This window comes from Ornithorhynchus anatinus, chromosome 16 (assembly GCF_004115215.2).
Source record: "Ornithorhynchus anatinus isolate Pmale09 chromosome 16, mOrnAna1.pri.v4, whole genome shotgun sequence".
Taxonomy (NCBI): Eukaryota; Metazoa; Chordata; class Mammalia; order Monotremata; family Ornithorhynchidae; genus Ornithorhynchus; species Ornithorhynchus anatinus.
The window spans coordinates 25848462-25874626 of NC_041743.1; the positions used below are offsets into that span (position 1 = coordinate 25848462).

General features: G+C 53.3%; 2 protein-coding genes across 4 annotated transcripts in view; one reads left to right on the forward strand and one right to left on the reverse strand.

Annotated features, from left to right (window-relative positions):
- Positions 1 to 2066: 2066 nt before the first annotated feature.
- On the reverse strand, positions 2067 to 10324 carry EMX2 (empty spiracles homeobox 2). Of its 2 annotated transcripts, XM_001514500.5 has the most exons (3): positions 9847 to 10316; positions 7302 to 7486; positions 2067 to 3546 (listed from the first exon to the last, which is right to left on the reverse strand). In XM_001514500.5, the coding sequence occupies exons 1-3, from the start codon at positions 10241 to 10243 to the stop codon at positions 3379 to 3381; spliced, it is 750 nt and encodes a 249-aa protein (XP_001514550.1). In that variant the 5' UTR covers positions 10244 to 10316; the 3' UTR covers positions 2067 to 3378. The 2 variants fall into 2 exon arrangements, with proteins under 2 accessions (XP_001514550.1, XP_028936013.1); XM_029080180.1 differs by lacking the exon at positions 7302 to 7486 and having other exon boundaries at positions 3443 to 3546; positions 9847 to 10324.
- Positions 10325 to 11396: 1072 nt separating this feature from the next.
- PDZD8 (PDZ domain containing 8) overlaps positions 11397 to 26165 on the forward strand; it is a 203782-nt gene continuing 189013 nt past the window's right edge. For both annotated transcript variants that reach the window (XM_029080994.2, XM_029080993.2), the window contains exon 1: positions 11397 to 11516. The gene's annotated coding sequence lies outside the window, so the exon portion shown is untranslated. The remainder of the gene's footprint in view (positions 11517 to 26165) is intronic.

Genomic DNA, 26165 nt, shown 5'->3' on the forward strand with positions numbered 1-26165 from the left:
TTCTTTATCTTAATTCCGACTTGAAAAGATATAATTATCTAGTTTGAACAGAGCTGCTATCAAATCCTTCTTTAGGCAGGGAAGGGGGGGGGCGTTAGAGTGGATTGCGGCGTTCTGAGCTGCTTGGTGCAGCCGGAGATAGGGAGTAATGAAGTTGTGGAGTCCTGAGATACAAAGGGCATTAACCTCATTAGCATGAAACCTTTTCTTCTAACCATTGTGGGACCCTTTCAGCCTTCTAATCCCCCCTATTTTCAAAGCTTGGTTTGTAATAAAGCTTTTAGGGGTTTTTTTTTTCAAAGCTAATAGTATTCTCTGAAGATTTTATTGCTGTTACGCTACACAGAACGCTTAAAAATTCCCCCCATCCCTTGCGTTAAAAAGTATATAGCTCCTGCAGAAATAAACCTTTTATCAAGATGGGAAACAATTTATAGAAAGGCCGGACCGCTGTTTAATGGAAATCTGTTTAATGTTTCGGAGCATTTGCATCGGTTTGAAGTAGAACTAAAAGCCAACTTCTACGAGTTAAAGGTAGGAGAGACCACTTCAGCGGAGAGTGAGTCTTTAGGGGTGATTTGAAATCAAAATGCGCCCAGGGAAACGAGACAACATGTACCTGGGGACACTCCGCGTAGCGCCGTCTAGAATTCCATGAGGAAAAAAAGGGGTCTCGAAGCGCGTGTACTGAAATCTTCTGCCTTTCCACTCATTCGGGGGTCACTGATTGTCACGAGGGGACGGCACTGCGACAACGATAGCTCGGAACTCCGGCCTGTGCTAATCGAACTATTTCAAACCCCATTTCCTCTCCCTCCCGCGTCCCTCACCCGACCCGTTCCATTAAAAGAGCACAGGCCCCAAGTGGCATTTTTTTTTCATAAAATGTACGTCGAGCCGCGTTTCCCCCTACAAAATTGGTGGAAAAATCGATCCCATTTTTTTTTTTCAAGAAAGAAAAATGTCCGTACTGCCTTATAGTGCCCACACGTGCAAAGAATGTTTAATCTTAACTTTTCAGGGCAGGATGTTTAACAAAGCTTGTATTTTTGCAATGCATTGTAACTTCGTCTTATCACAGTGTAAAGGGTAGTCAGAGTGTCCTAAATTATGTCCAACCAGCCCCCCTGGATCCATGGATTAAGAGATTAAAGGGAACCACTGGTTAGTGCCTCCTCTTTCCCCTTCATATTCCTGGTATGATAATTGCTTAAACTGATTTGCACTTTCACAAAAGCTTGCAGGACGCTTTGTAGCTCGAACAGAGCAGACGAGGTTTCTCAATCAATGGAAATAAAACTGATTAATGCAGCCTATCAGGATAAGGAGCAAATGAAGCATGCAAAAACAACTGCGCACCCCCAGGAGGAAAAAAAAAAAAAGCGAGTTTCCTCCAGGACTGGTTACAACTTTTCTTTAATGTTAAGAGTTGAAGGTTTCTCCGAATCGTGGTCTTAAAAGGTGTTTGAGGAGCTATTCCCTTCATCACCTTCTGCAGATTTTGACCGCCGCCCCCCAACCCCACCCCCGCCAAAAAAAAAAAAAGAAAGCCCCATGGAGTGGCGTGGATTTGAAGTCAGAAATGAAGTTGAAAGCTCAGGGATTCAGACCCTTAATTCTTTGCTCATTGTTCTCCACTCTCCCATCAATGGTCATTTTTCCTCTATTATTTTTTAAAGGGAGCGGGGGGAGGAAGAAGAGAAAGGGAAGTGTTTCATCTGGAGTTTTCAAAGGTAAAATCTCAAAGGAAAGTCAACCTTCTCCACTACCGTTGGAAAGGACTGTCCGGGGTCCACAGCTAAAAGGGCTTTCTCTTCTAGAATTTAACGTCTCGAACTCTAACGATTCCGTCCTCCCTTCTCGTTTCCCCTTCCTGCCCTCCCTTCTTCTCCTTCCCAACCCACCTTTCCTAAAAACGGGCCAGACACTAAACAACTCAGAATCCTTTACGAACCCTAACGACTCCATCGGGAGACCGTAAGGTTGCCAGTAATCCATAAGGGATCGTTTCTTATTTATTTTCCCTTCCAATTTTTTTTTCCATTTCCAAAGACAACTACGCTGCGGACATATTGATAAATCTTTATTGACAAAATATTGACATTGACATACTTCTTGGAAGTATATAGTGTGTTAGAATTCTAACAAATTAACACAAAACACAAAAATATTTACATTCTGGTATAGAAGACATTAAGGAACCATTTGTCACTCTTTAGAAGCTCTATGATCTTGGAATATAAGCTCAGTGCTTAAAGTTGGCCCGGGGTACCGGCCACACTCAACACCAATCCCTCTTCAGTCTTTTAATGTTTTATGTTGGTTTTTTTTTTTTGTTTTGCTTTGCTTTTCGTGGTTGTTGTTGTTGTTGTAGTATTTAATTTTTGAAAGACCACCGCGAACGGTTAAACTATGTCAATTTCCCCAGCCACCACCGGACGTGGAATGTTCACTCGTGTTTTAAAACTTCAGAATATTAGGAAAGGGGAAGTCCAAAAATAAGATAAATTAATTTTTTTTTCGGCAAAATTCATGACTCCCTCCTTCCTGCCCTCCCTCACCACCCTCAGCCCTCCCTCAAATTCTCCCCTTTTCTTTTTTCCTTTTAGAGGAACACTATTGGTGAGCTGCTACTTCGTTTAGCTTCCACAATCACTTTGACGTCAGAAGTTATCAATAAATGCTTACAGACTGCACATTTCTCGTAAAAAGAAAACAGAAAAAGCACACGGAACCTGTTTTTAAAAGGAAAGAAAAAAATACATTTCATTTTCTGTCTTTAGAACCGTTCGCCCAACGGCTGGAACATGCTAGTCGTGTTTCGGAAACAGGCGTGGGATTTGGGCTGGATATGGAATCTCGATTATTAGTATTTTTTTTAAAAAAAAAGATTGGAAAACTGCGAAGTGCAAAAAAATGTCCTGTGCTGGGCTGGTTATTTTTTGTTATCATCATCATCACCATCATCATCATCACCATTATCATCATTATCATTTTTTTAAAGTGGACTGCAATAAACGGAATACCTGTCAATCATCTTGTCTCGGAGGTTTGGCCTTTGATTGACAACTCCCTTTGCCAGAGCCGGGCCGGCTGTGCCACATTTTGGACCTCTCTCTCTCTTTCTCCCCTTTTCTCTCAGCTGCCTCTTTCGACGAGAATTGCATTTTGATTAAGAAGAACCTTCTCGCTTTTTCTCCCGCAAAGTCACTCTGCCTTGGGTTGTGATCCTTAACACTTGCTGCTGAAAAGTCTCATAAGTGCCAGCTTTTGTTGTTTTGTTTTTTTGGTGGGCGGTTGTTAGTTTGCTTTGTTTTTGTTCTTCTCTCTCTGAATCGTTATTGTTTGTGTGTGCGTTTTTGTTTTGTGTGTATTTTTTTAATCGTCTGAAGTGACGTCTATTTCCTCTGGACTGGCCTGTTTGGTCGCGATTCTCCATCGATTAATATGATGGGTCCCTTTTTTCTTCTGTTGGGAATCCGAACCTTCTTCCTCCAACTTCTGCCGTTTGAACTTCGTCCTTCTGTTCTGAAACCATACTTTTACCTATGGCAGGAAGCAGAGAGTGAGGGGGGAATGAAGGGAGGTTAGTTTCTCTTTACTGTTCACCCCACTCTGTCTCTCTCTTCTCCTGTCTCTGTCTCTCTCCTCTTTCTCTTCCCCCAACCCGCCCCCCAAGTTGATATCCTCTCCCTTAATGTCCTCCCCTGTTTTTCTCTCAGCCTTTGTAGAGGGTGAGTCTTTGGGGTATGCTGGCTGGGGCTGCCCATCCCCTATGTTCAGAAGTTTGGGTTGGTTCTAGGGTAGCTCGGACAGTCTCTATTGGACAGCTCCTTCCCCCTCCGCCTTGTCCCCAGCTCCTAGCCGCGGACACCTGAACCCCTCCGAGCCTTGAGCACAACTGTATCACACAGGCATCGCAAGCGCACTGCGAACATGGACGGTGACACCGGGGTGGGGTGAGGGGACCCTAGAAAATATGTTCAATCAAAGGGGGAAAAGGAGGGAAAAAAATCCCTAACAGCAGAGAGAAACAGAAAACGAGGGAAGGAAAAAAAAAAATCCTTTCATCCGGCCTGCCTGTTCATCCCGGTTTCAAAAGGTCCAATGTGCTTTTTATTATTTATGCACAATGAACGCTGCTTCCTAAATATAGCGCCTCATCTGCTCGCATAGGCTCAGGGTAATATTTTTAGATATTTCTCCATTTAGACCTGCCCCTCCCTTCCACACTTGGGGGGGAGGGGGCAAGGAGGAGGGGGAATAATATTGTGGGTGGGTGGAAGACGGTAATGACAGCAACACCCGGCGGAAAATCCAAGTTAGAGACACCTTTCAGCGAAGTTCAAAAGCGAAAGCGTTCAGGCGTCCTTCGCCACGAAGCAGAGGGAGAAGGGGCGGGAAGGGAGGACGGAGGCCGGGAAGGAAGGAGGGAAGAGAAGGAGGGAGGGGAGAGGAAGGGCTGTCATGGGAGAAGAGGCAAACTCCTAGTCTCGGGCCCACCGACTGCTTTCTTCCATGCGAGGAAACCGTCCCGCCTGCCCTGCCCTCGTAAAGGTGTCTTCGAGGAGGGCGGCCCCCGCGGAGTTTTGAGTTTAGAAATGGAAAGGTTAAAACGGCCGGGCAGACGGAAGGCCGGCGAGGAGGGAGAGAAGACCCCGGGAGATTGAGTAAACAGGTTCAGTGTTAAACAAATCGGGTTGACAGCGAACTCCCGGGTGCCGCTCTCGTTCCCCTTCCAGGTAGTGTGGTCCCAGGAGATGTCTGGCCCAAACGGGACCGATCGGTGCTCCCAAACGCACGGCAAACGACTTCTTCCCGCTCCCAGCTCCCACCTTTTCTTGGTTTTTCAGTTCCGTTAGAGTGCACACTCCCGAGCGCTCAGTACAGTGCTCTGCGCAAAGTCGGCGCTCAATATATACGCTTGATTGATTGATTCTCCCGAGCTCTCTCTTCCCCTCCTCTAACCCTAACCTTAGTCCCCCTAGACCCACCCTCCCCCAACACACACACACACACACACACGCACACACACTTCTAAAAAAAGCAATTTCCACTCTAATTCGGGCTGAAAGTGACTGATAAAAGTCCCTCTCGCTCTCCACCCCCCTCCCTCTCTCCCCCGCTCGCCCCTGTCTGAAGGAAGCCCATGTCGCTCAGCGGGGTTAAGCCCGCTTCGCTGCGCGCTCAGAACCCAGCGCTCCGAAGCCGGCCCCATCTCCTCGCCTCGCATTTTCATATTCTCCAAAAGTCCCCCATTAAAAAGCTGAGCGGGAACAAGGGTGAGTTTAATTTGCTTTTAGTTTGCTAATTGAGGGGGAGGACGGTTCGTTCCTCCACGCTGATCTCTAAAAGGGAGCTCGTTTGTCGAGATCTGGGGGTTGACATCTAGACAAAAGACCCCAACCAGCGTCGAAATCAACCCGGACAAAGACCACGTTAAATACAGCTTTCCAGTGGAAATAAGCCTGAGCAATCCCTTGTTCAGAGAGCCTCATAAAAGTGGCGATTCGCTTTTTTGTTTTGTCCGGGGGGACATTTTAAAACAAAGGCCTCAACCTCTTATTGCCTCTCCCCCCCCCCCAACCCAAAAAAAAAAAAGTGTTACAACTTAATCCGCACAGAAAACGTTACTGTTTACGGGGAACTTTGAACCAGGCCAGCGGCTCCACAGTACAGTACCGGGGCCCGGCTCTAATTCAGCCTCGCGGCTGGAGGTTTCGGACCAACACACAACCCCTCTTCGGGCAAGAACAAAACCGTGTGAAAGAGTGATCTAAAGCAGCGGCCTCGAGACAGCGATCGGCTCGGAAGAGAGACACACACATGTCGACGCACTTGCAGCCATCAGCGGCAGAGTCGGCCCCTAACGCGCTGCCGGACACACACACACACACCCCCCACCCCCCACCAACACCAGTCCGTACACCTGGGCATGTGCGTGGAAAAGCTGTGGGAGAAAAACTGAGGCAGGAGTCCCTGGAGCCGAATCCAACGGTGCCTCCGCGCACACCTTAACCTGGCCTCATTCATGCATGCATTCAATCGTATTTACGGAGCGCTTACTGTGCGTAGAGCACTGTCCTAAACGCTTGGGAAAGTACAACCCAGCAATAGAGAGAGACGATCCTTGCCATCTGCCTCTTTAAAGCTCACACAGATTTTCCTGTACTATCTCCATTTAATCCGAAATTTGTCCTGAGCTTCTGGGAGTTCCGCATCAGCGCCCATTGCTACGACGACGCCCTGTTCCTTCTTTGCTTCCCCCCTTCTGTCCCTCTTCTCTTCCTTCTGTCCCTCTTCTCTTCCTTCTCTCCCCCGCTCTAGCCCGCAGACGACTCCGACTCCTGGCCGGGCCGCCCAGGGGCTCGGGGACGAGTGGGATCTGACCCTCTCTCGCAATTACCTCCTGCTAATCAAGCTCCCCAGCTCTCTTCGTTCCTCCGCCCGCCCCACACTCCTTCCTTCAGATTGAGCGGATCGATCGATCCTTGGGGTAAACGGTGCCCCGCTGGCTTCTTGGATGGAGTTTCTCCATGTGCAGATCATCCAGCTCTCCCCCCCTCCACCCTCAGCGTCTACCCTCCCCCGCGATCCGGGAGACGCAACCGCAGAAACAGGACAAGCCCAAGTCGGCTCCCTCTCGACCAGCTCGAACTATTTCGAGCTTCTCTCTGACCTCCCCTCCTCTCCATTATCCCCTCCTCCCCGCTGAGGCGAACAGCTTCCCCGGGACCGAAGGTGAAGGGGTGAGGGGAGAGGTAACTAGGAGAAAAAAAAACCCCACAAACTCCCCCAACTCGTCCAGTACGACTGAGATCCCTGCACACCCCTCTCAGGGCGGCCCCAAGCCCTGGAACTAGAATTCATTCACGGGACCAACGTGGCTTCCTTCCTTTCTTTCGAAAGAGGAGGGTTCAGGTGTGTGGCCAAGTCTTATCCCGCACACTTTGGGTGGGTCCTAACGGGAGAGGAAGCCTCGGGCGTGGGGGGTCTCACGCACACCTCGGCAGACCCACTGAGGCCTGGGGAGATTTCGGGTCCGCCTGGCCGCCCTGAGCCAACACCTCATCGACGGCTGAGTTGGGAAGGGGATGGGGGGCGGGGGCGGCCCGGGCACCCCAGAGTCGCTAAGGACCGGTAAACCGGACCCGAGGCATTAGACTCTCCCCGTCTGTCCCCTCCTCTCTCCCTCCCACCCCCCGCCCTTTCCCGGCTTTCCCTCAACGCCCTCTCTCCTGGCCTGGGGGGGCCGCGCAGGCCCCGGTGGGCTCGGCTCTGCCTCCCCGGCCTCCCCTTACCTGAGTTTCCGTGAGGCTGAGGCTGTGGGCCAGCTGTTTCCTTTCTGCCCCGACCACGTAGTGGTTCTTCTCGAAGGCGTGCTCCAGCCTCAGTAGCTGGGACGGGGAGAAGGCTGTGCGGATCCGCTTGGGCTTTCGGGCCAGTGCATTGTGCAAGAGGAAACTCTCGGGGCTGGTCTCGTTCCCTGCACGGCGGAGCACAGCGCCCGTTAGTTTAGGGAGCCCGATTCGCCCCGCCGCCGGCCTAGAGGGGCTTCCCGGCCCGGCCCGCCCCCCGTTACCTGGCCCAGACCGCGCCCTCCACCCCAGCCCCCGCACATCTCGCACCTGCACCCAGCCCCCCGCACTTGTTCACCCGGGCCCCCGCACACCTGCACCCGGCCAGCGCCTTCGTCGGCCAGGGCGGACAGGGAGCCGGAATGGAAATTCAGAGGAGACGGGAAAGCCGAAATTCCCCGCGCCACAACGTGAACCGCAAGTACCGTCGGAGGAGCAGTGAGGGCAACGAGTAGGAAATCGCTCCCGATCAAGGCCCTCCCCTCTCCGTCAAAGCTCACTTGAATTCTCTTTGGAAAAATTGCAATGATAAAACAAACGGATTTCGGGGCGTCCAGCCGGGGTGGGCTGGGGGGGGTTGCCCAGCTGGTCGCCCGGCTCGGGCCCGGTTCGGCCTGGCCGGAGAGCCGGGGAGGAGGCGCCCTGGGTTGGAGGAGCTCTCCTGCCGCTGCGGCTGTCAGGGAGGGGACCCCGCCCCCCTTCCCGATCCCCCCCACCCACTCCTCATCCCTCAGGTGCCAGTCTGGCGTTTTCCCTGTCCCCAAATTCCCAGTCGGGGTCCGGGTTCGGGCCCCCGGCTCTCGTCCGCCTGTCTTCCCCTCCTCATCCCAACGCTGCGACCTCTTGGAGCTTTCTCCCCCTCTCACCTTTCCCTCTCCCCAAACATTCCCAGTTTCACTTGGAGAACAGGGCCGGGGGGGGCGGGGGGCGGCGCCCAGGTATGTTCTTTTCGGTTTAACTTGCCGCCACGAGTAGGAATAACGGCGGCATACCGTGTTCGATTTTATTTGCGCTTCGTTTGGGAACAGGAACGCAAAACTCTTCCTTCTTTCCATCCGGAAAGGATGCATCTCGCTCTCTCGTCTCTTAAAAAATGATTTTCGCTTGTCGTCCGCTTGTTTCTGCCCGCTCTTCTCGGGGAGGGACCGAAAGGAGCCAGTTGGATTGGGAATTTCTCCATCCGTTTGCCCCGTCCCTTGACTCGGGGTCCGGGGATCGTGGCTGCGGGATGGTGGCGAGACTGCGGCTTGGCCCGACAAGGGGAGAGAGGGGCTGAGCCGAGACAGCCGGGGATACAATCGGCTCCCAGGCCAGGAGAGTCCGGCGGGGAAGAGGCCAGTTTAGACAAATAAACTCGGGTGGGAGGCGTGGAGGTGAGGGAAGAAGCAAAAAAAAAAAAAAGATCAAGAGTCCTTCCCACTGGACTCCAAGGCAAAACGTCGAGACTGTAAACTCGTTACGGACAGGGGACGCGTCTGCTGATTTTGTGGTATCGTACTCTCCCAAGCGCTTGGTACAATGCTAGCCACATAGCCCTCAATAAACATCACCGATTGCTTTATCGTTCACGGGCCGTCCGATGTGTGGATCTTTCCCCCCGCCTAGCCTGACTTCTCTCCATCGTTCTGTACCTTAGGCTACCTCGAAGAACAACACCGCCGTCCCTCCCGATCCTCAAACCGGTCAATAACCCGCCCACCTCTCTCCGTCCCGGGTCTCCCGGCCCCGTAATTTGCCGGGGTTTTTTTTGTTTGTTTGTTTGGTTGGTTGGTTGGTTTTTGCGTTTTAAAGGAGGAAAAGCCCCCCAGACCCATCTCATCGCGGGGCCGGGCGGACGCTCGTGGCGTTGACCGGGTTCCCACGAGCCCGAAGAGCCGCCGACCGCATCCCGTTGGCCTCGACTTCCCACCCCTGGGGCCGCCAGATCCGGTCCCCGGGCCGGATCGAGGTTTTTCCCGGGATGGGGAGGGAAGAGAGATGGGGCCCCGGGAAGGGAAGCGCGGGGCCGGAACGACGAAACGGGAGAAACCCGCGGTCTGCTGGCAGGGCGCGGTGAAGTCCCGCTGCGGGAGCAGAGGGAAGGCGGGTCGAGGGGGGATCGGGGACGGTGGGCGCGCCGCTTTCCTCTGCCTTTCCCTTGCTTCGCCCGCTGGACCTCGCGCTTCGGCCCCTTCGTTCCGCTCCCGCCACCCCCGTCCTGGTCTAGGCCGACTCACACACACGCACGCACGCACACACACACACACACACACAAAACGCACACGACTCTCTGCGTCTTTGCTACACCCCGAGAAAGGTCACTGTCCCCCCGAGGAAGCCAGTTTTTCCCTAAGCCCGGGTCCCGTCGCCCTCCCCCGAGGCACCCCGGCCGGTCCCCGTTTCCCAGGCCTCCACACTGGGGGGAGAGGGGGCGATCCGCAGAGGGCCAAGGCGAGCCCCCTCCATCCAGCCCCGACCCCCTCCCGCGCCCCCCGGGCTCGCCACTTACCTTGAAACCTGTGGCCCAGATACCGGTAGCGGTGGATAAGCCAGGGGTAGAAGGTGGACGGGTCCCTCTGCTGCGGCGAGGCAAAGAGGGGGTGGGGCGAGTGCGAGGAGGGCAGGGGGTGGGCGGCCAGGGCGTGCGGCGGCGGCACCGGGTGGACCGGGACGGCGGGGTTGGGCGGGTGCGACACCGCTTCGGCGAAGACCAAGTCCGGGTTGGTGTAGACGCCCCGGCCGGCGGCCGTGTGGAAGCCGTTGAGGAAGGGGTTCATGGGGTTGGAGGTGGCATAGCTGAGCGCCGCCGGCCGGATGGGGTCTTCGGATCGGGACGCGGGCAGGGGGCTGTCCTTGGCCACCAGCGACTCGATGGTGAAGCAGCGCTTGGGCGCCGGCTGGAACATGCTGCGCCGCGGCTGGGTCCGGCCCGGGCCTCCCCGCTCCCCAGCGCCACTGGGGCGCCGGCTCCGAGGGTCGGGGGGTGGGGGGGGCGGAAAAAAGAAATATTTTCTTTTAACCCCCAAATTTAAAAAAAAAAGGGAAAAAAAGAGGAGGGAGAAAGGGGGGAGAAAAAGAGGAGAGAGGGAGAGAGAGAGGGAGAGAGAGAGGGGGGCGAAAAGGCGTCGTCAGAGAGTCTTGCACCAAAACGCCACCAAAGAGAAAACAAAATTCCTTCCTGGAGAGTTTGCAGGCTGGGGAAGGGGAGGGGGGGGAGAGGGTGGCTGTTTTGGGGGGGCGGGAAGGGGGAAGAGGTGGTTGGGGGGCTCGGAGCCAGGAGCGAGAAAAAAGGGGGGAAAAGTTTCTCCGGGGAGGGGGGCGGGGGGAGGAAAAAAAAAGTTTTCTCTTCTGCAAAAGGCGAGCACCCTAAGTCCAAAGACAATCCATGGATGTGATCGGTTCTTCACAAGTTGTGCAAACGATTTGTTAGTTCATGAGCCTAATTAGTGCGGGGATCACATAAACAGCTTCCTCTGAAGCCTGGTAAATGGCTTGATGATTGGTCGCTATTACTCGCCTTGAGGTGGAAGGGGGGAGACTCTTTAAAGTGCGTCAGAGGGAGGCGAGCGGAGGGGATCCTGGACGGCTGGATCCGGGCCGGGACTGGAACGGAGTCGGCGCAGCCTCCTTTTCCCGGTTCCTGCTCTTCCGAGCTTTCGCCCAGCGGTCACGGTGCTGGAGGAGGCAACTGCAGCTTCTCCTCCTCCTCCTTCTCCTCCTTCTCTTCCTCCTCCTCCTCTTCCTCCTCCTCCTTCTCCTCTTCCTCCTCCTCCTCTTCCTCCTCCTCCTTCTCCTCTTCCTCCTCCTCCTCTTCTTCCTCCTCTTCCTCCTCCTTCTTCTCCTCCCCTACTTCTTCTTCCCTCCTCCCTATCTTTCTTTCCCTTTCTCTCCTTCCTTCATCCCCTCCTCCCGGCCTCTTCCTCTTCTTTTCCTCCTCCTCCTCCTCCTGCTCCTCCTCCCTTTCTCCGCCTCCTCTTCCTCTTCCTTTTCTTCCTCCCACGTCTCTCCCCCCCCCCCCCACCTCCCTCTCCCTCCCTTTCCCCGACCCCCCTCCCTCTCCCCACCACTCCCTCCGGGGCGCCCTGGTCCCAGCAGAGAGTCCCCGCCGGGTGCAGAGAGTCCCCGCCGCCGCCACCATCCGCAACTCCCTCCCAGCATGAGCCGTGGCAGCAGGGACAGGTAGGAAAATCGAGATTTCTCCCACGCGGATTCCGCCGCTTCTCAATCCCGGCTCGGGAGTTGGGGGATGGTGGGGGGAAGAACCGAGTGCGGGTCGAGCGCACGGGGAGCGCGTTAAAAACGGGCTGGGTTCGTGGTCTTCTTGCGGGGGAAAGCATAGTAGGAATACCATCATTTTATTCCCAGTCACAGCTCCTCTCCTTTTCTGGGCAAAACTTGATGCGGTTCCACGGTGGGGAATCAGTCCCCCTCTCGATCCCGGGGGCCGAGGAATCCGTAATATTCGCTTCCATGGACTTTTTTCATTTGGGGTTTTCTCTCGAGGGGAGAACGGTAGGAACCGGTCTCCTCCTCCTCTCTCGCCCCTCGATCCCGGGGATGTCAGAGAACCGACCCCATCCATTCTCCCAAGGAAAATCACTCCATTTCCTCCTCCCGGTGGCTTTGAGGACCCTACCCCCTCCTCCTTCCTCCTCCTCCTCTAGAGATCGAAGGGCTTTGGAAAAAGGAGTCCAGACAATCGGAATAGACTCTTGGCCCCATTGTGATTTTTTTTTCAAATCACATTATGGCTTTTGTTTTATTTTATCCACGCCTCCCCCATCCTCCTCACCCCTCCCCAGCTGGCGTGAGAAACGGGCGAGATCCTAGTGGTTGGGTGATCCGAACTGATGCTCCACCGTTTCGGTCGTATCCACATTTTCGAGTTTGCCTTCGGGTTTTGGGATGATTTTAGGGCTGAGTTCCTTCGTCCCCATTGGCTCGCGCCGCAGAATAATTATGATCACATCCCTGGGCTGCTGGCTGCTGCTTACTGTTTATTGGTAGTTAAAGATCTATTATCTATTCATCAGCCGCCTCTTTTTTTTTTTTTTACCAATTACATTCTTCTAAAGTGAAGTACCAGCAGGTATTTTGCACGTTTACAATTAATGATAAAAAAAAAATCTGGCGGACTTTAAATCTATTATGCCGGGGCCAATGTAATTTATCTGAAAGACCCAGAAATGCTTGGGATTGGTGAATAGGTTCCCCGGGAACCAGTGTGGGGGAGGGAGGGAGTTAAAATTGAGGGTGGGGTGGGATTAGGGGATCTAATATGCATAGATAAAAGAGGAAAGAGCCGCGGGGTTGGCCTGTCCCGGGACTGCCGCGTCGCGCAGAGGGTGACCCCGTCCTTTCTATTTTTCTAGGGGGTTTGGTGGTGGGGCTTTTGCTTTTCAAAACGCATCTTGCTTGAAATATGAAGGGGATTTTTTTTTTTTCTTCCAGAAGCTTTCTCTCGAAGGCCTCCTGGGAAGGGAGTAGGGAGGGGTTGACATTCCTCATGGATCCTCCCCCCAACACACACCCCAGTCCGTCTCTCATCCCCCACCTGCCTCTGGTATCGGGGTACAGGGGGTCCGCGTCGCTTCCCCGCCGCTCAGGGCCTCTTCTGGGGATCCGGAGACTGGTTCGATTGTCTGTCCCCTCTCTGTCATGCATTCATTCATTCAATAGTATTTATTGAGCGCTTACTGTGTGCAGAGCACTGTACTAAGCGCTCGGAAAGTACAATTCAATGTCCCGTTTCCCCCCGTCTCGCCCTGGTTTCTGACGGCCGGGCTCCCTCAGAAGGAGGAGAGGTCAGAGGGGGGACGAAGAGTCGAGGGTATGTATTTGGGGGAAAGAGGCGAGAGAATCAGGCCCTGGCTGCAGAAGGGCTCGATTCTCTCTTCTCAATCGTACCCCCTTTCTTCCCCAGCCCGCAAAAGGCCCAGACGAGACCCTGTTGGTTTGGGTGTCGACGTTGGGGCAGATCGTGTTTAGGATTTTCGCCCAGGGCTGGGAAACGGGAAAAGCTCAGTGGGGCCGGCGGGGGCCGAGTCGTCCCTTCGTGCCTGCCAAGCCGGGAGAGACACCTCGGACTCTCCCACCGCAGCATCCCTGTGCCGAGGCCGGACAAATGGGAAACCGAGGTGCAGATCCGCGCTCAGGAGAGAAGTCTTCAGGAAGCCCAGTCTTGGGGTGAAGGGGGTGCGGAGGAAACCGACAGAGTCGTGCATATGCACAGAGATATAGGTAGGGAGAGAGAGACAGCGAGGAAGGAGAGAGAGAAAGCGAGGAAGGAGAGAGAGAAAGCGAGGAAGGAGAGAGAGAAAGCGAGGAAGAGCCTCCTCAGAGACCGGTAAGAAAAAGAGACAGAGGAAAAAAGAGAGTGACCCCTCCCCCCCGCCCCCCCCCCCCAGTGAAAGAGAAAAAGAGACACGTAGAAAGACACAGAAGGAGACGGGGGAAAGAGAGGGGCACCCACAGACAGGGTGGTTGGGTTTTTTCCCGAAGCTTTCTCTCGAAGGCCTCCTGGGAAGGGAGTAGGGAGGGGTTGACATTCCTCACGGATCTCCCCCCAGCCCCGTACCCCGGTTGGCCTCCCGGACAGAGAAACACCAAGACGGACGGACACATACACACTCAAACGCACACGCACGCAGAGGCCGCCTTTGGGTTCGGATCTGGCCCGGGCTCTGCCCTGCGCTGTGGCGAGACCTATTGTCGTAGTGCGGCGGCGGCCAGAGGGGACGTGTTTTCCCCAACCCCGGCTCATGCCCCCTTCCCCCCATCCCAAGCTCCGGGCCTCTGCCTCTTGCCCAAGTCCCCGGCCCCTACCCCCTGCCTTGGGGGGGCACAATCCGGGCTCTTCCTCCCCCGTGCCTGGGACCTGCCCCACTCTGGCCGGCACTACCGGAGCTCATTCCCAGAGGGCACGGAGCCCCTCTCCCCCTCCTCAGCTCCCCGGCCCGCCGACCCCTCCCCATCTGCCCCAGCGTTTCTCTAGTTCGGCCTTCTGGGGCCCAGCACGAGGGGCGATGGACCCCCACTTCTGGTCAGCTCGATTCCCCCGCCCCAAAGCCTCCGCCGAGAGCCGTTCAGCTCCCCCTCCCTCCGGGGGCCTGGCCGGGATCTCCGGGGGAGGAGCAGGACTAGCCTCTCTTCCCGAGATGCCTTCATTCAATCGTATTTAGTGAGCGCTTACTGTGCAGAGCGCTGTACTGAGCGCTTGGGAGAGTCCAATAGAACAATAGACACATTCCCTGCCCACAATAAGCTTTTCACCTCGGGGCCTGCCAGCCCGAATCCGCCTACCGAACCAACCAATTCCGATCGGGGGCTTCCGAGGTGCCCAAAACTGCGGTGGGAGGTGGCCCCCGAAGCAACCCGGGGGCGTGTGCCTAGGCATAGGTGTGTACGTGCACGTGTGTGTACAGTGTGCGTGTGCCTAGGCTGCTTGCTCGCGCGAGAGTGCATTGGTGTGCGTATTAACCAGGGGTGTATCTGTACCCTGAGAGGATTTTCAGGTATGGGTAGGCATGGGTGATGAAGGGTGTGTGCTCACGTATACATGTGTGGGCGTGCGTGCGTATGTACATTGGTGCGCACATGTACAAGTCTCTATATAGGTACGTTCACATGCGCATTGATGCGTTTGCATAGGGGTATGTGTGGATGTACCTCTATTGGTGTATCAATGTACGTATGTGGATGGGTATGCGGGTGTATCACATGCAGCTGCACAAGCGTGTACGCTTGTCCGGGCGTAGTTTGGGGTGCATCTGTATAGTTGGGGTGTGTGTTTGCGCGTACACGCGCCTGAGCAGTGAATGAAGACCGGGAGGGGGGCGGCCGGAGGGAAAGGGGAAAATAATTACTTTGCTAAACACACAGCCCCAACGCGTCCTGGGGTCCTAAATATGGACAAATAGATTTCGGCGCGTTCCCGGCCCTTTCAAAAACATATTAAGAGGGTCACTCTGCGGTGATTCATGTGCGTGTAGTCGGTCGCAGCGGGGCTGGGCTGGCGCGTCGAGGCCTAGCGACGTGCGGGGGAATAAAAGAGGTGGGTTATTTATTAAAGGAGAAACTCCACTCGGCGGCGACCGCGCTGGGCGGGACTCGGGGACCAGAGCCGGGAAATCCAGGGGGAATCTGGACTTCTGCCTCCCTTCCTCCCGCTTTGGTCCCGCCCCAGCCAGGACCCGGTGGAAAGAGCCCGGGCTTGGGAGTCAGAGGACGTGGGTTCCGATCCCGGCTCCGCCGCTTGTCTGCTGTGTGATCTTGGGCAAGCCACTTCACTTCTCTGTGCCTCCGTTACCTCATCTGTAAAATGGGGACTAAGACGGTGGGGCAATCTGATTACCTTGGATCTACCCCAGGGCTTAGAGGAGTGCTTGGCACATAGTAAGCGCTCAACCAATACCATTATTATTATTATTATTATTATCCTCCGACAACCCGCCCCGAGGTCACCGTTCCGCCGAGGCCCGGTCTCTTGGACCGCAGCCCGTGGTCCAGGAACACGGGAAGCGTGGGGAGAGGCCGGGGAGGAGGAGTTCGCCCCACGGGAGGTGGGTGGGGATGTGCGTGTGTGGCTCTACAACAGTTTTCGGGGGTGTTGGAGGACGGGTTTCTTGGGCCTTGTCACCCCATTCGATGGCAAACGGATCCGAGAATGTCCAGTACCGGCGGAATTGAACGTCTAAGAGATCAGCCGGACAAGTGGGTGATAATCGAACATTCCCGACAGATGTGCGAGTACTAGGAAATAGCCAGGACACACACGTATCGGTGTGGCGTTGGCTTGTGTGCTCCTTTTGGAGCGCGCCCCGGGCACAGGACGGTAACCCCAAATCTTGCCCTCTTTCGCCCAAACTGTCCGGGCACCACCCCGCCGCTTGACGGGATCCTCCCGCCTGGGGTGAATGCGCCCCGCAACTCACCTCTTCTAGTTGCTGCTTCTCCAAAGGCCCTGTCTGACAGCAGGGATTCGTGATCTCTTTTGGGACATTCCCCATGCGAATCCCGCGTGAGATCCAGACACCACAGAGGTACGTGGGCCGTGCAGACCTTCGGGATCAAGCCTTTCTTCCCGATATCGACCTCTCTAAAAGCGCAAAAGTCAAAACTGCTCCTCCCAGTACTGTGTTGTAGGTTCAGCAATAACTCTCGGCTCTTCCCACCTACTCTCCCTGACTCACGCCATTTCCCCGTCCTGAAACTCCTCTCCTTCCCCACATCCGCCAGCCCACAGCCTGCAACATATTCAAAGCTCTCCTCCTCTTCCTCCTCTTCTTCCAACAGGTTTTCCCCAATGCATTTTCAACATTCCTAGTTGTATCAGTCAAGAGCCACGAACAGCTTTTTAAATAAATATATATATATATATATACACACACACATACACATATAAGATATATATATATATATACATAATAGATATATATTCCTCGGCACTTGCGTAAGTATGCATAATCAATTGCACAGTCAATTATTTATGATGATTCTAATTCTGAAAATGTTTTTATGCCTGCATCCCCATTAGAGCGTAAACTCCTTGTGGTCAGGAAACGTTTCGCGCCTTCGTTCCACTTTTTCAAGCGTTTAGAACGGAGCAGTGGATGGACAGTAAATAACGTCATTACAACATTCGTTCATTCATTCAATCGTATCTATTGAGCGCTTATTGTGTGCAAAGCACTGTACTAAGCACTCATTGTACAACAGCAATTACACTATCACAACTACAACCGTAGACTGTAAACTCCTCGTGGGCAGGGATGGTGTCTACTTGTTCTCTTATATTGTGCTTTCCTTATACTCCCGGCTCTGCCACTTGTCAGCTCTGTGACGGTGGGCAAGTCACTTTACTTCTCTGCGCCTCAGTTACCTCATCTGTAAAATGGGGATTACCTGTGAGCCTCACGTGGGACAACCGGATTACCTCGTATCTACCTCAGCGCTTAGAACAGTGCTCTGCACATAGGAAGCGCTTAACAAATACCACAATTATTATTACTTTTACGATGCCTTATAAATACCACTGATGGAGTGCTGCATCACGGTGTAAAGGCTTCCCTCCTTGACCGTAGTAATACGATGCAAATGATGGATATTGTGCTAGGCGATAAATTTTCATCATCGTCATTTACTGGGCTTTTACTACGAACAGAGAGAACACTGTATTGGGTGTTTGGGGTAAAAGTAGAAAGCACGGGCCTTGTCTTCCCTCAAGGAATTTACAGTCTAATTGGAGAGGCAGACGGACGCAGGTAGAATACATTAAATTGGAGCCGAAGGAAAATGTGGAACGGAAGTAAGCAAAAAAAAAATAATGAATAAATGGATGAGCGCATCGGTGGAATAAATAATCCTAGATTTAGCATATGTGCTGCAATATATAAAACATGCGCGGCTCATTTCTCTCATTTTTCGCCGGGTGTGCAACTTCCCTTTCTGCGGGATTGCACGGGCGACGGTGTTATAATGAGTCACACTTTGACACCTCTGCCCCACACGCTTCGACGTACCTGAATTTTACACATCCCTCAGCAGATGGAAGATTCAAGTTCAGCGTTTCATAGGTTTAGGGAAGCCCGGATAGTGGAACGAAAGTGCGAAGAGAGAGAAAAAAACACCGAGAAGAGCTCCCTAATTAGCGAAATTAGCCGGCGAGTGTCATCCAATGAATAAAGCAATGGGTTTAGCGCCGTTCGCAAAACCACTTGTTTCTCAGTTGTTCCGAGGCTCAGCTCCTCAGAAGCGGTCCCATGAAACAAAAATGGAAATCAAATTCATTTTAGATTCACCCAGCTATATATGTATATATACTTGCATGCATATATGAATGTATGTGCATATATATATATATCTCCAAATATATACTCACACATACTAATACGTACACACTTGCAGTATGTGAGTGACCTCAACCTATTCAAATTTATAAGTATATGAATATACAAATACATACATGACCCAACCCAGTTTTTCTCCTCAGAGACCGTTCGGTGCGGGGGATCGTGAGGCCCAATCGGTGGGTTAGCAGCGCCGCCTAGCGGCGATGGTGCGTTAAAACCGGCGAGGAGCCTTGGAAGGAATAACGAGTCTGACCCATCTCCCCGCCTCGGATTCGAACTCCGGGCCCTCGCTGCCCTCCAGGGTTTTTCGACCCCAAGAGATTTACAGGGATAGGCACCGAGCGAGACGCCTTCCGTCCACCGAAGGTGAGACATCCTCGATGGAAAGACACGCCCCCAAGCTTTCTGTATTCAGACTGGTTCTCTGCACTGAGGTTGTAGTCCCTCGCCTGCTCTCCTTAATAATGTTGGTATTTGTTAAGCGCTTACTATGGGCAGAGCACTGTTCTAAGCGCCGGGGGAGATACAGGGTAATCAGGTGACGCTCACGGTTAATCCCCATTATACAGATGAGGTCAATGCACCGAGACCTGGTGGTTTATGAATTTTCAACCAACGGCCCCGCACCCACTTAGGGTTAATTTCCATCCCCCTCCTCGTTTTTCCGAGGAACTGCTGCGAGGTTGGGATTTGTTTTGGGGGGGCGGTTTCTTGATGTGCGTGATACAGGTCCTGTATCTGGCCCCAGTTCGACAGGGAGGAACGTCACGCAGTGCAGGAGGAAGGGGCACCCAGCCCCGGTTTCCAGAGGATACGCGGACAGGTCCGCGGGCCCGGACGGCCAGTAGCACTGGGTTCCAGGGGAACAGGATCCCGCGTGGGGGGCAAGGCCCCCCGGGAGAGAAAGCCCCCTTGGGTCCTTGGGATCCTCAGTTCTTGCCGCCCCGCTAGGTGTCAGTCCACGGGTCGCCTTCGGCAAATCCGGCCAGCTGGTGGGCCTGGCTCTCGAGAGGGTCCCCGTGGACCCACGGAAGGTAATAATAGTAATAATAATGGTGTTTGTTAAGCGCTTACTATGTGCCCAGCACTGGAGTAGAAACAAGCGGATCGGGTTGGACACAGCCCCTGTCCCGTGTGGGGGCTCACGGTCTCAATCCCCATTTTACAGAAGAGGTAATTGAGGCCCAGAGAAGTAAAGTGACTTGCCCAAGGTCACACAGCAGACAAGCGGCCGATCCGGGACTAGAACCCATGACCGTCTGACTCCCACGCCCGTGCTCTATCCACTTCTCATACGACTGGGGTGGTCCCCGCTGCCCGAAATTCACCCCCGCCACATTCTCCCCCTCCGGCCCCGGCTTCCCTCCCCCCGGCTCCGGTTCTCCAGACCGGACATCCCCGGGAATCTCGCGGCGGGTGGTTCCCCGTGGCTTCGCTGGTGGAGATGCTTGGGTGAGCGCCGCATGCCCCGACTTGGAGAGGAGCACTGGGGGGGGGGGGGGGGGGAGGTCAGTGCCGAGTAGGGGCCGTGGGAGCGTGGGCGAGGTCTTGCGCTGCATTTGGGCCTCGCCCCGGCTTCTCCAGGTTGGCGACAGCTGTTCCCCCTCCCTGCCCATCTGCAAGTTTTAAGGCCACTCGGAGCCACTGCCACTCTTCCCCCCCCCCCCCCCCGACCCCCGCGGGGGCAAAGGCCTGGGGGTCGCTCTTGCTGGACCGACTCAGGGAAGAATTATGGAAGGACCAAGCGTTCTCCGTCGGGCTCCTGAAACAAACCCGCTCTCCACGTCCTCCCTATTCATTCAATCGTATTTATTGAGCGCGTACTGTGTGCACAGCACTGCACTAAGCGCTTGGAATGTACAATTCGGCAACAGATAGAGACGATCCCGGCCCAACACCGGGCTCACAGTCTACCGGGTGGCTCCTTCTGCGGGGAAGTTGCCGTCCTTTTCTCAGCCCTCAGGCTTCCCGTCACTTCACCCGGCCCGGGCTCGGGATGCTGCCCAGACCCTCGGACCTTGCCAGCGGATTTACCCGGCTCCTTGCTCCCAGCCCCACCCGGCCCGACCTCCCCATCTCGACCCAGGCAACGTCGACAACGAGAATCCCCCACAGTCACGGGCGAACGCTCACATCCACACGCGCCGACCCATAACACACGCATGCAGGGGCACACACGATCACACTTAGGTGCAGTCTCTCCGTCTGTTGGTTTTCAAACCAATCCCAAAGCCCCTCCCGTCTCCGGCCGCTCGCCAGAAGGCGAGATGGAGGGAAAGTGACGGGTTGCAGGTGGGATGCCAGGTTGGCACCTGGGGACAGCTGTTCCAGCCCCGGGCTCTCGGGGAACTGACGGGGGGGGGGGGGGGGGGGGGTGAGGTGCCAGGGGTCCCGCCTGGCCCCGACCCTCTTTCCCGTCCCATCGCGGGCTGAGGGGACCGAGAGTGGGCAAGCAGGTGGAGCCGGACGTCTTCGAGGCACTGCCCCTTCTCTGTGGGCTCTCCCGGACGCCAGCCTCCGCCACAGCAAAAGGCAGGTCCGGGGACCAGTGCAGGGCCACGGCTCACTGGACCTTCCCTTTTTCCTTCTTCCACTCCTTACCAGGGCCCCCCACCCTCTCCAAGCCCCGCATCTCGTATCCCGCAGACCTTACCTCAGCTCTGTCCGCATCCTCACCTCTCCCCCCGCCCCGGCCCCGCTCCCCCCAGTGATGGAGCCAGGAGGGAGAGGGTCGCCGAGGCCATTTGGGGCCTAGTCGTGTACTGTGCCCACTTGGACAATCGCAGGACTTCCAGAAAATTGGGGGAAAAAATTGCCTATCTCAAGTGGAAGCCTTCCTCCACCGCCTACCGTCCCACCGATTCCAGCCCCTTCCCGGGGAAGTGGTAACACACACACACACACACACACACACACGTAAAGTCTACACATGGAAAATCTAGCAGGCCCACTGAAAGCTTCAAATAGACCCGCTTTCGAAGGGAATTTGGGTCCGAGAAGGAGCGGAGATCTTATCTCAGAGGGCGGGAGGGAGGCAGTTATCCAGCGGGGCCGCAGACGAGAGAGAGCCAAGGGCGGTTCTCCCACTGATGCACACGCACACCCCTTCTTCCCCTCCCCTTTAAAAAGCATAAACGTCTCTGCACGTAACAGATGGTGGAGAAGAGAGGGGCGCGTTGTTTCCCAGCCGCCCTCCTCGCCAGGACCCTTGTGACCTGTCCAAAGGAGACCCCTTCCTGGGAGATTCTGAGCCGGGCCTTCGGCTACAAGTGCAGCCCCACAAAGGGCAAACACGAGTCGCACACAGTTCTTCCTCTTCTCCTGGCTCCCGGCCCCCGGTTGCACCCCTCACTCCTCCGCGGGCGTTGGGGAGAGCCTCCAGGTCCCCCGGGTCGGGGATGGGCTCGGGGCGAAGAGCTGGGCAGGATCCGAACGGTTGCTTCCCAATCGCGAGAGATCCAGGGGTCGGGGCCTGTCACCCCCGCCACCAGACTGCAAGACGAGCGCGGCCCGGAGACATCATTAGGTCTGGGCGGTAGGAGGAAGGAGGGAAGAGAACGGGGGTGTGGGGGTGTACGTTTTGTGTGTTTGTGTGTGTGTCTCCGTGAAGGAGTAGTCTGGCCCCTATATGAACACACCGAGCCGATCTGCGGCCTCCTACGGTAATGACCTCCATATGGCCCGAGGAGAGGAGAGGAGAGGAGCCCGTACGGCTTGAGGGCTCTCCCCCTCCCACCCCAACCTCCTCCTCCTCCTCCTCTTCTCCCTCCTCTGAGCTGGGCCAGGCTCTCGGAGCCCAGCAGATCACATTCCTTACACATCGTTCCCCCAAAGCAAGAGCTCAAACACTGGAGGCCCGCGCCTCCGGGGCACGGTCCGGGCCTCTGTTGGTGCCACCCGGTCGAGGCCCTGGAAAGGAAACCTCCCGCCCCCTCGCCCACTGCTCACCCCTCTTTCCGCGGACCCTGAGCGACAAGCCGGTTATTCGGGGCTCCCGCAGAGCGCACAGGGTAATGTCAGAGCGCCGCCCAGCGCTTAGAACAGTGCTTTGCACATAGTATGCGCTCAACAAATACCATCATCGTCGTTATTATTACCAGGAGACCTGAATCCATCCGGACAGTGGTCGAATCGGGGCCGCCCCCCCCCCATCCATCCGGTCAGCGGCTGGCCCTCCTGGGGACCCGGGGGTGGTCCCTGCGCTAAACAAAGCAAGAATTCCCGAAGGGAGACCCAAGGCTTCAGCCGCCCCCCGCCAGGGTGTATTTTGGGGGAAGGGGGCATTCCGGGGGAGCAGGAGTGGCGGGGCAGGGAAGGCCAGCGCCCTGCGCATAGTAAGCGCTCAATAAATAGGATCGGATGAATGAACCCAGAGCGGCTCCCAGCGGCTTTTGGAACCGACCCCCCTCTCCGAGGAGAAAGGGCCCGATCGGAAGGCTTCCCGGCCCCTCTCTTCGCCCTCCTCCCCTCGGAGCTGAAACGGCCAGAACGAAAACGGGTGGGGGTCCCCGGGCTGCGGGGGGAATCGGTAGGACCGGCCGCGCGGCTCTCCGGAGGAAAGACACCTCGGACCGGTTTTCCCGTTCCCTTCTCTAGGTTGGGAACGTTTGGGGGAGGGAGGGACGAGGGGGAGAGAAAGTGGAGGAGACCCGCTCCGCTGGGGTTTAGGGATGCCGGGGTGCGGGTTTCCATTTGCTGAACGGGAGAGGTTGGGTGGGGCCCAACTCCTCTGCTTGGTGGGCGCGGAACCTGTCCACCTCTCACCTAAACTGACCCTAAGGAGAGGTCACCGAAGGGCGGCAAATCCAAAGGTCAGACATTCCAGGGAGCGCTTCTCCGCGGATAGTCAGCACCGCCCTACGCGGCGGAACGGTTCCTGGGGAGGGGAACGTAAAAAGGGCACCGAAACTTCGACACTTCTCTTTCTAGACACCCTAAACGTGCACCCCGTAGGAAGAGGAATCGATTCCAAAAAGTTGTCGCTGAATGAACTGCGGTCGTTGAACTCCGCCGCCCTGCTTTCCAACTGAGGATTCTCCCGCCGCACCCTTTGCGTATCGGTTTGAAGATCTGTTTTGAGCTCTGTGGAGATGGGTATTTGAGATAACAATTCTACCATTTTATGCCTTTGGGCCGGGAAATGTACACCTGTCACCGAGTTGTTGGCTAATGATGCAACTTTTTAGTTGAATTTTCTGTTGAGGTGGCTCGCTCTTTTCAATAGTGGGCGAGGAGTAAATGCCTGCAGCAATGATCATTAAGCTATATTACTCGCCGGTGCATATTTTATATCAAATTCCATACTCTGCGTGTTTTAGGTATATTTCAGGTAGGAAAAAAAGCTTTCTAATCATTAGCCGTTCATCATAAGCTCCCCAGTAACTTCGTGGTTTTCAATATTTCTTTTAGTTTTAACGATTGACTCTAAGTTAGCTAGCAAGTGAACTTTTAAATAAATCGCTTCACGTTTCTGAGACAGAACACTTTGGTTTCAATCTGGTGAGATGGAAACTCGTGTTTTCCAGTCAACGACTAGGAGAAAATTCTGCATTGATCTCTTTTACTCGTTCGGCTTTTTTTGACGGGATCTATCGGTTCCTCCCCAAAGTTTTACATAGCTCCTTACTTGTATGTTCGAGTTGTATGTTGGACCAGTTCTTTTAAGATATTAGTTATTTCACTGTTCTTCTGTTCATGTCCCCTAGACCCCTAATACCTGTGCTAATGCCAAAAAGAGTAATACATGCCTCCAGGAGTTTTTTTATGAAAAAAAATCAAGCCACTGAACACTTGGCTTGAAAATGAAAGGATAGAGTAGCTATAAATTTCTTTTAGCCTTTTCTCAACCCGATACTATCGACAATTTGAGTTGAGTACAAAAATAAATTAAATATCTTAAATTCCAGACAATAAAAACTCAAATGTATTTAAGATTTCAAATAACTTTAATTTCATTTGGGGAGATGAGGGGTTTTTTATGTATTTTTTTTTTAACTCTTTGGCTGAAGATTTCACAAAGTTTGGGGGATACTCTTCTGTCAGTTTATTAGAAGGTGCGTTCCTGAACCATGTCTTTTTATGGCCACTTTATCTCACTACGTCTGCCTTAATGTAGAATGACTATTTGTCATGAGGGAGTGTATACATTCCTCAAAATCTGTTTTCAAAATTATGACATATGAAGATGCAGGATAAATAATTTCTGAAAGAGAACTATACTTATGTCACTCACGCTATATTTGCTTGCGGGGTGGGGAAGGGCTTTGAAGGAGGACAGGGAAAAAGAAGAAGGAATTGAGGGTGAAATACTTTTGTTGCCCATATACTGGTGTGATCAATTAAAATGAATTTGTGAAGCTCAACATATGTTTAGCTGGATGTGTCTAGTAGATTCATTCTGGCCTTTCACCTTGGGGTTCTAAATACTAAATAAAAGGAATTTGATGGGCTCCCCTCTGCTTGCAATTGGTTAACATATGAAGGAGGAGATTTCCCTTTCTTAACAGGAAATTTCAGATAGAAAACATCACAGAGGTGGCAGAAAGTATCCCCAAGTTAGATGTTACAAGTCAGATGGTCGAAAACTAAAACAAGCCTTTAATAGAGATTGTTTCCAAAGTTTAAGAATCAAATAGTCTTAACCTATTCCACCCCAGCAGGCAGAATGTAGAGCTTTAGAAAAATAAACTCCAAATTGGAGACAGCTTCCTATAGTCACCTCTTTGAAGAGAAAGAACCTCATAGAAAATCTAATGGATACAAAATAAAGTAAAGCTGGTAAAGGCACGTCAGATTTCAGAAATGAGAAATTTCTTATTGGCCTAACTTCGGAGTATGAATAACAAGAAGCGGAAAGAAGTCTCTACTTCCAGAGATTCACCTTGAGAAATAAAACAACAAACTTATCGAGAATTATGTAAGAAAGAAGAAGAGAAGGAAATGGAGGGGTCGTAGTCTGATTATTTTTAAAGCAGTACTCACAAGAACACAGACTATAGCAGAGGGTCCAAGAAAACTAGTTTAACTCACCTAAGTTTCAAAATGACTTTAAATCCTAACTCTGGTGTTTTTCAGAGAAAAATCCCAGAATATTTTCACCCCTTAAATTAATCTTATAACATTTTAAATAGATATTGCCAATGAGCAGTTTACTATGCATAGTACTATGGATATATGAATGTTTCTTATTTTAATCTGGTAAAACAGCATCTCACATATTGTGGTTTTAATGAAAGACTTCTGTTTTTCTGTATCATTTTGCTAAATAATATGCCCTTCCATTTAAAGAATTGTCTTTCCTTCTAAACTAGCATTAGTGATGAGATAATTATCCTTTTGACTCAAACTTCCATATAGCTGCAGCTATTGAAATTCTGGCTAGGTGAGAATTACCCTTTGCCCAGACAGACAATTAGTGTACTGGGCAAAATAAGTACCCATTTCCAGGAGACTCCTGAACGGGTGTTTCTTTAATTGTTACAACCGTTTTCAGCTTCATTTTAAGCCCAACCATTAAGGGACTGGGACATTGTAACTTTTGCTGCAGTATCCAGTATACTCTAATCTCCTCCATTAGACTGTAAGGACTTTGAGGCCAGGGAATGTCTCATTCCTGTTGTTCTCCCCCAAGCACTTAATGCTGTATTGTATACACAGTAGGTTCTTAAAAGATACCGTTGATGGACTGATTAACTCCCTGAGAGTCACTCTATTTCACTTCCAGCAGTCAGATATCTGGCCAAGTGAGTTTGTCCTCCAGTTACCTTTCCTCCCCATCCAAACTGCTACCGGGGTCATCCAAGTACTTATTCTATCCCTCAGGATACAGTAATCAAGTACTGTATCAGCCTTCTTGCTGACTTTCCTTTCTCCTGTCTCTCACACTCCAGTCCAAAACTTCACTCTGCTACCCGGATCATTTTCCTACAAAACCATTCAGTCCCTATTTCTCCACTCCTCAAGGACCTTCAGTAGTTGC

Excerpts from the sequence above, each read along its gene's own strand:
- EMX2 (XM_001514500.5), bottom strand. The coding sequence starts at position 10,243 with ATGTTCCAGCCGGCGCCCAAGCGCTGCTTCACCATCGAGTCGCTGGTG. Across the intron at positions 7,487-9,846 it reads TCTGGGCCACAGGTTTCAAG|GGAACGAGACCAGCCCCGAG; the intron begins GTAAGTGGCGAG and ends TCCGCCGTGCAG. Across the intron at positions 3,547-7,301 it reads TCAGCCTCACGGAAACTCAG|GTAAAAGTATGGTTTCAGAA; the intron begins GTAAGGGGAGGC and ends TTCCTGCCATAG.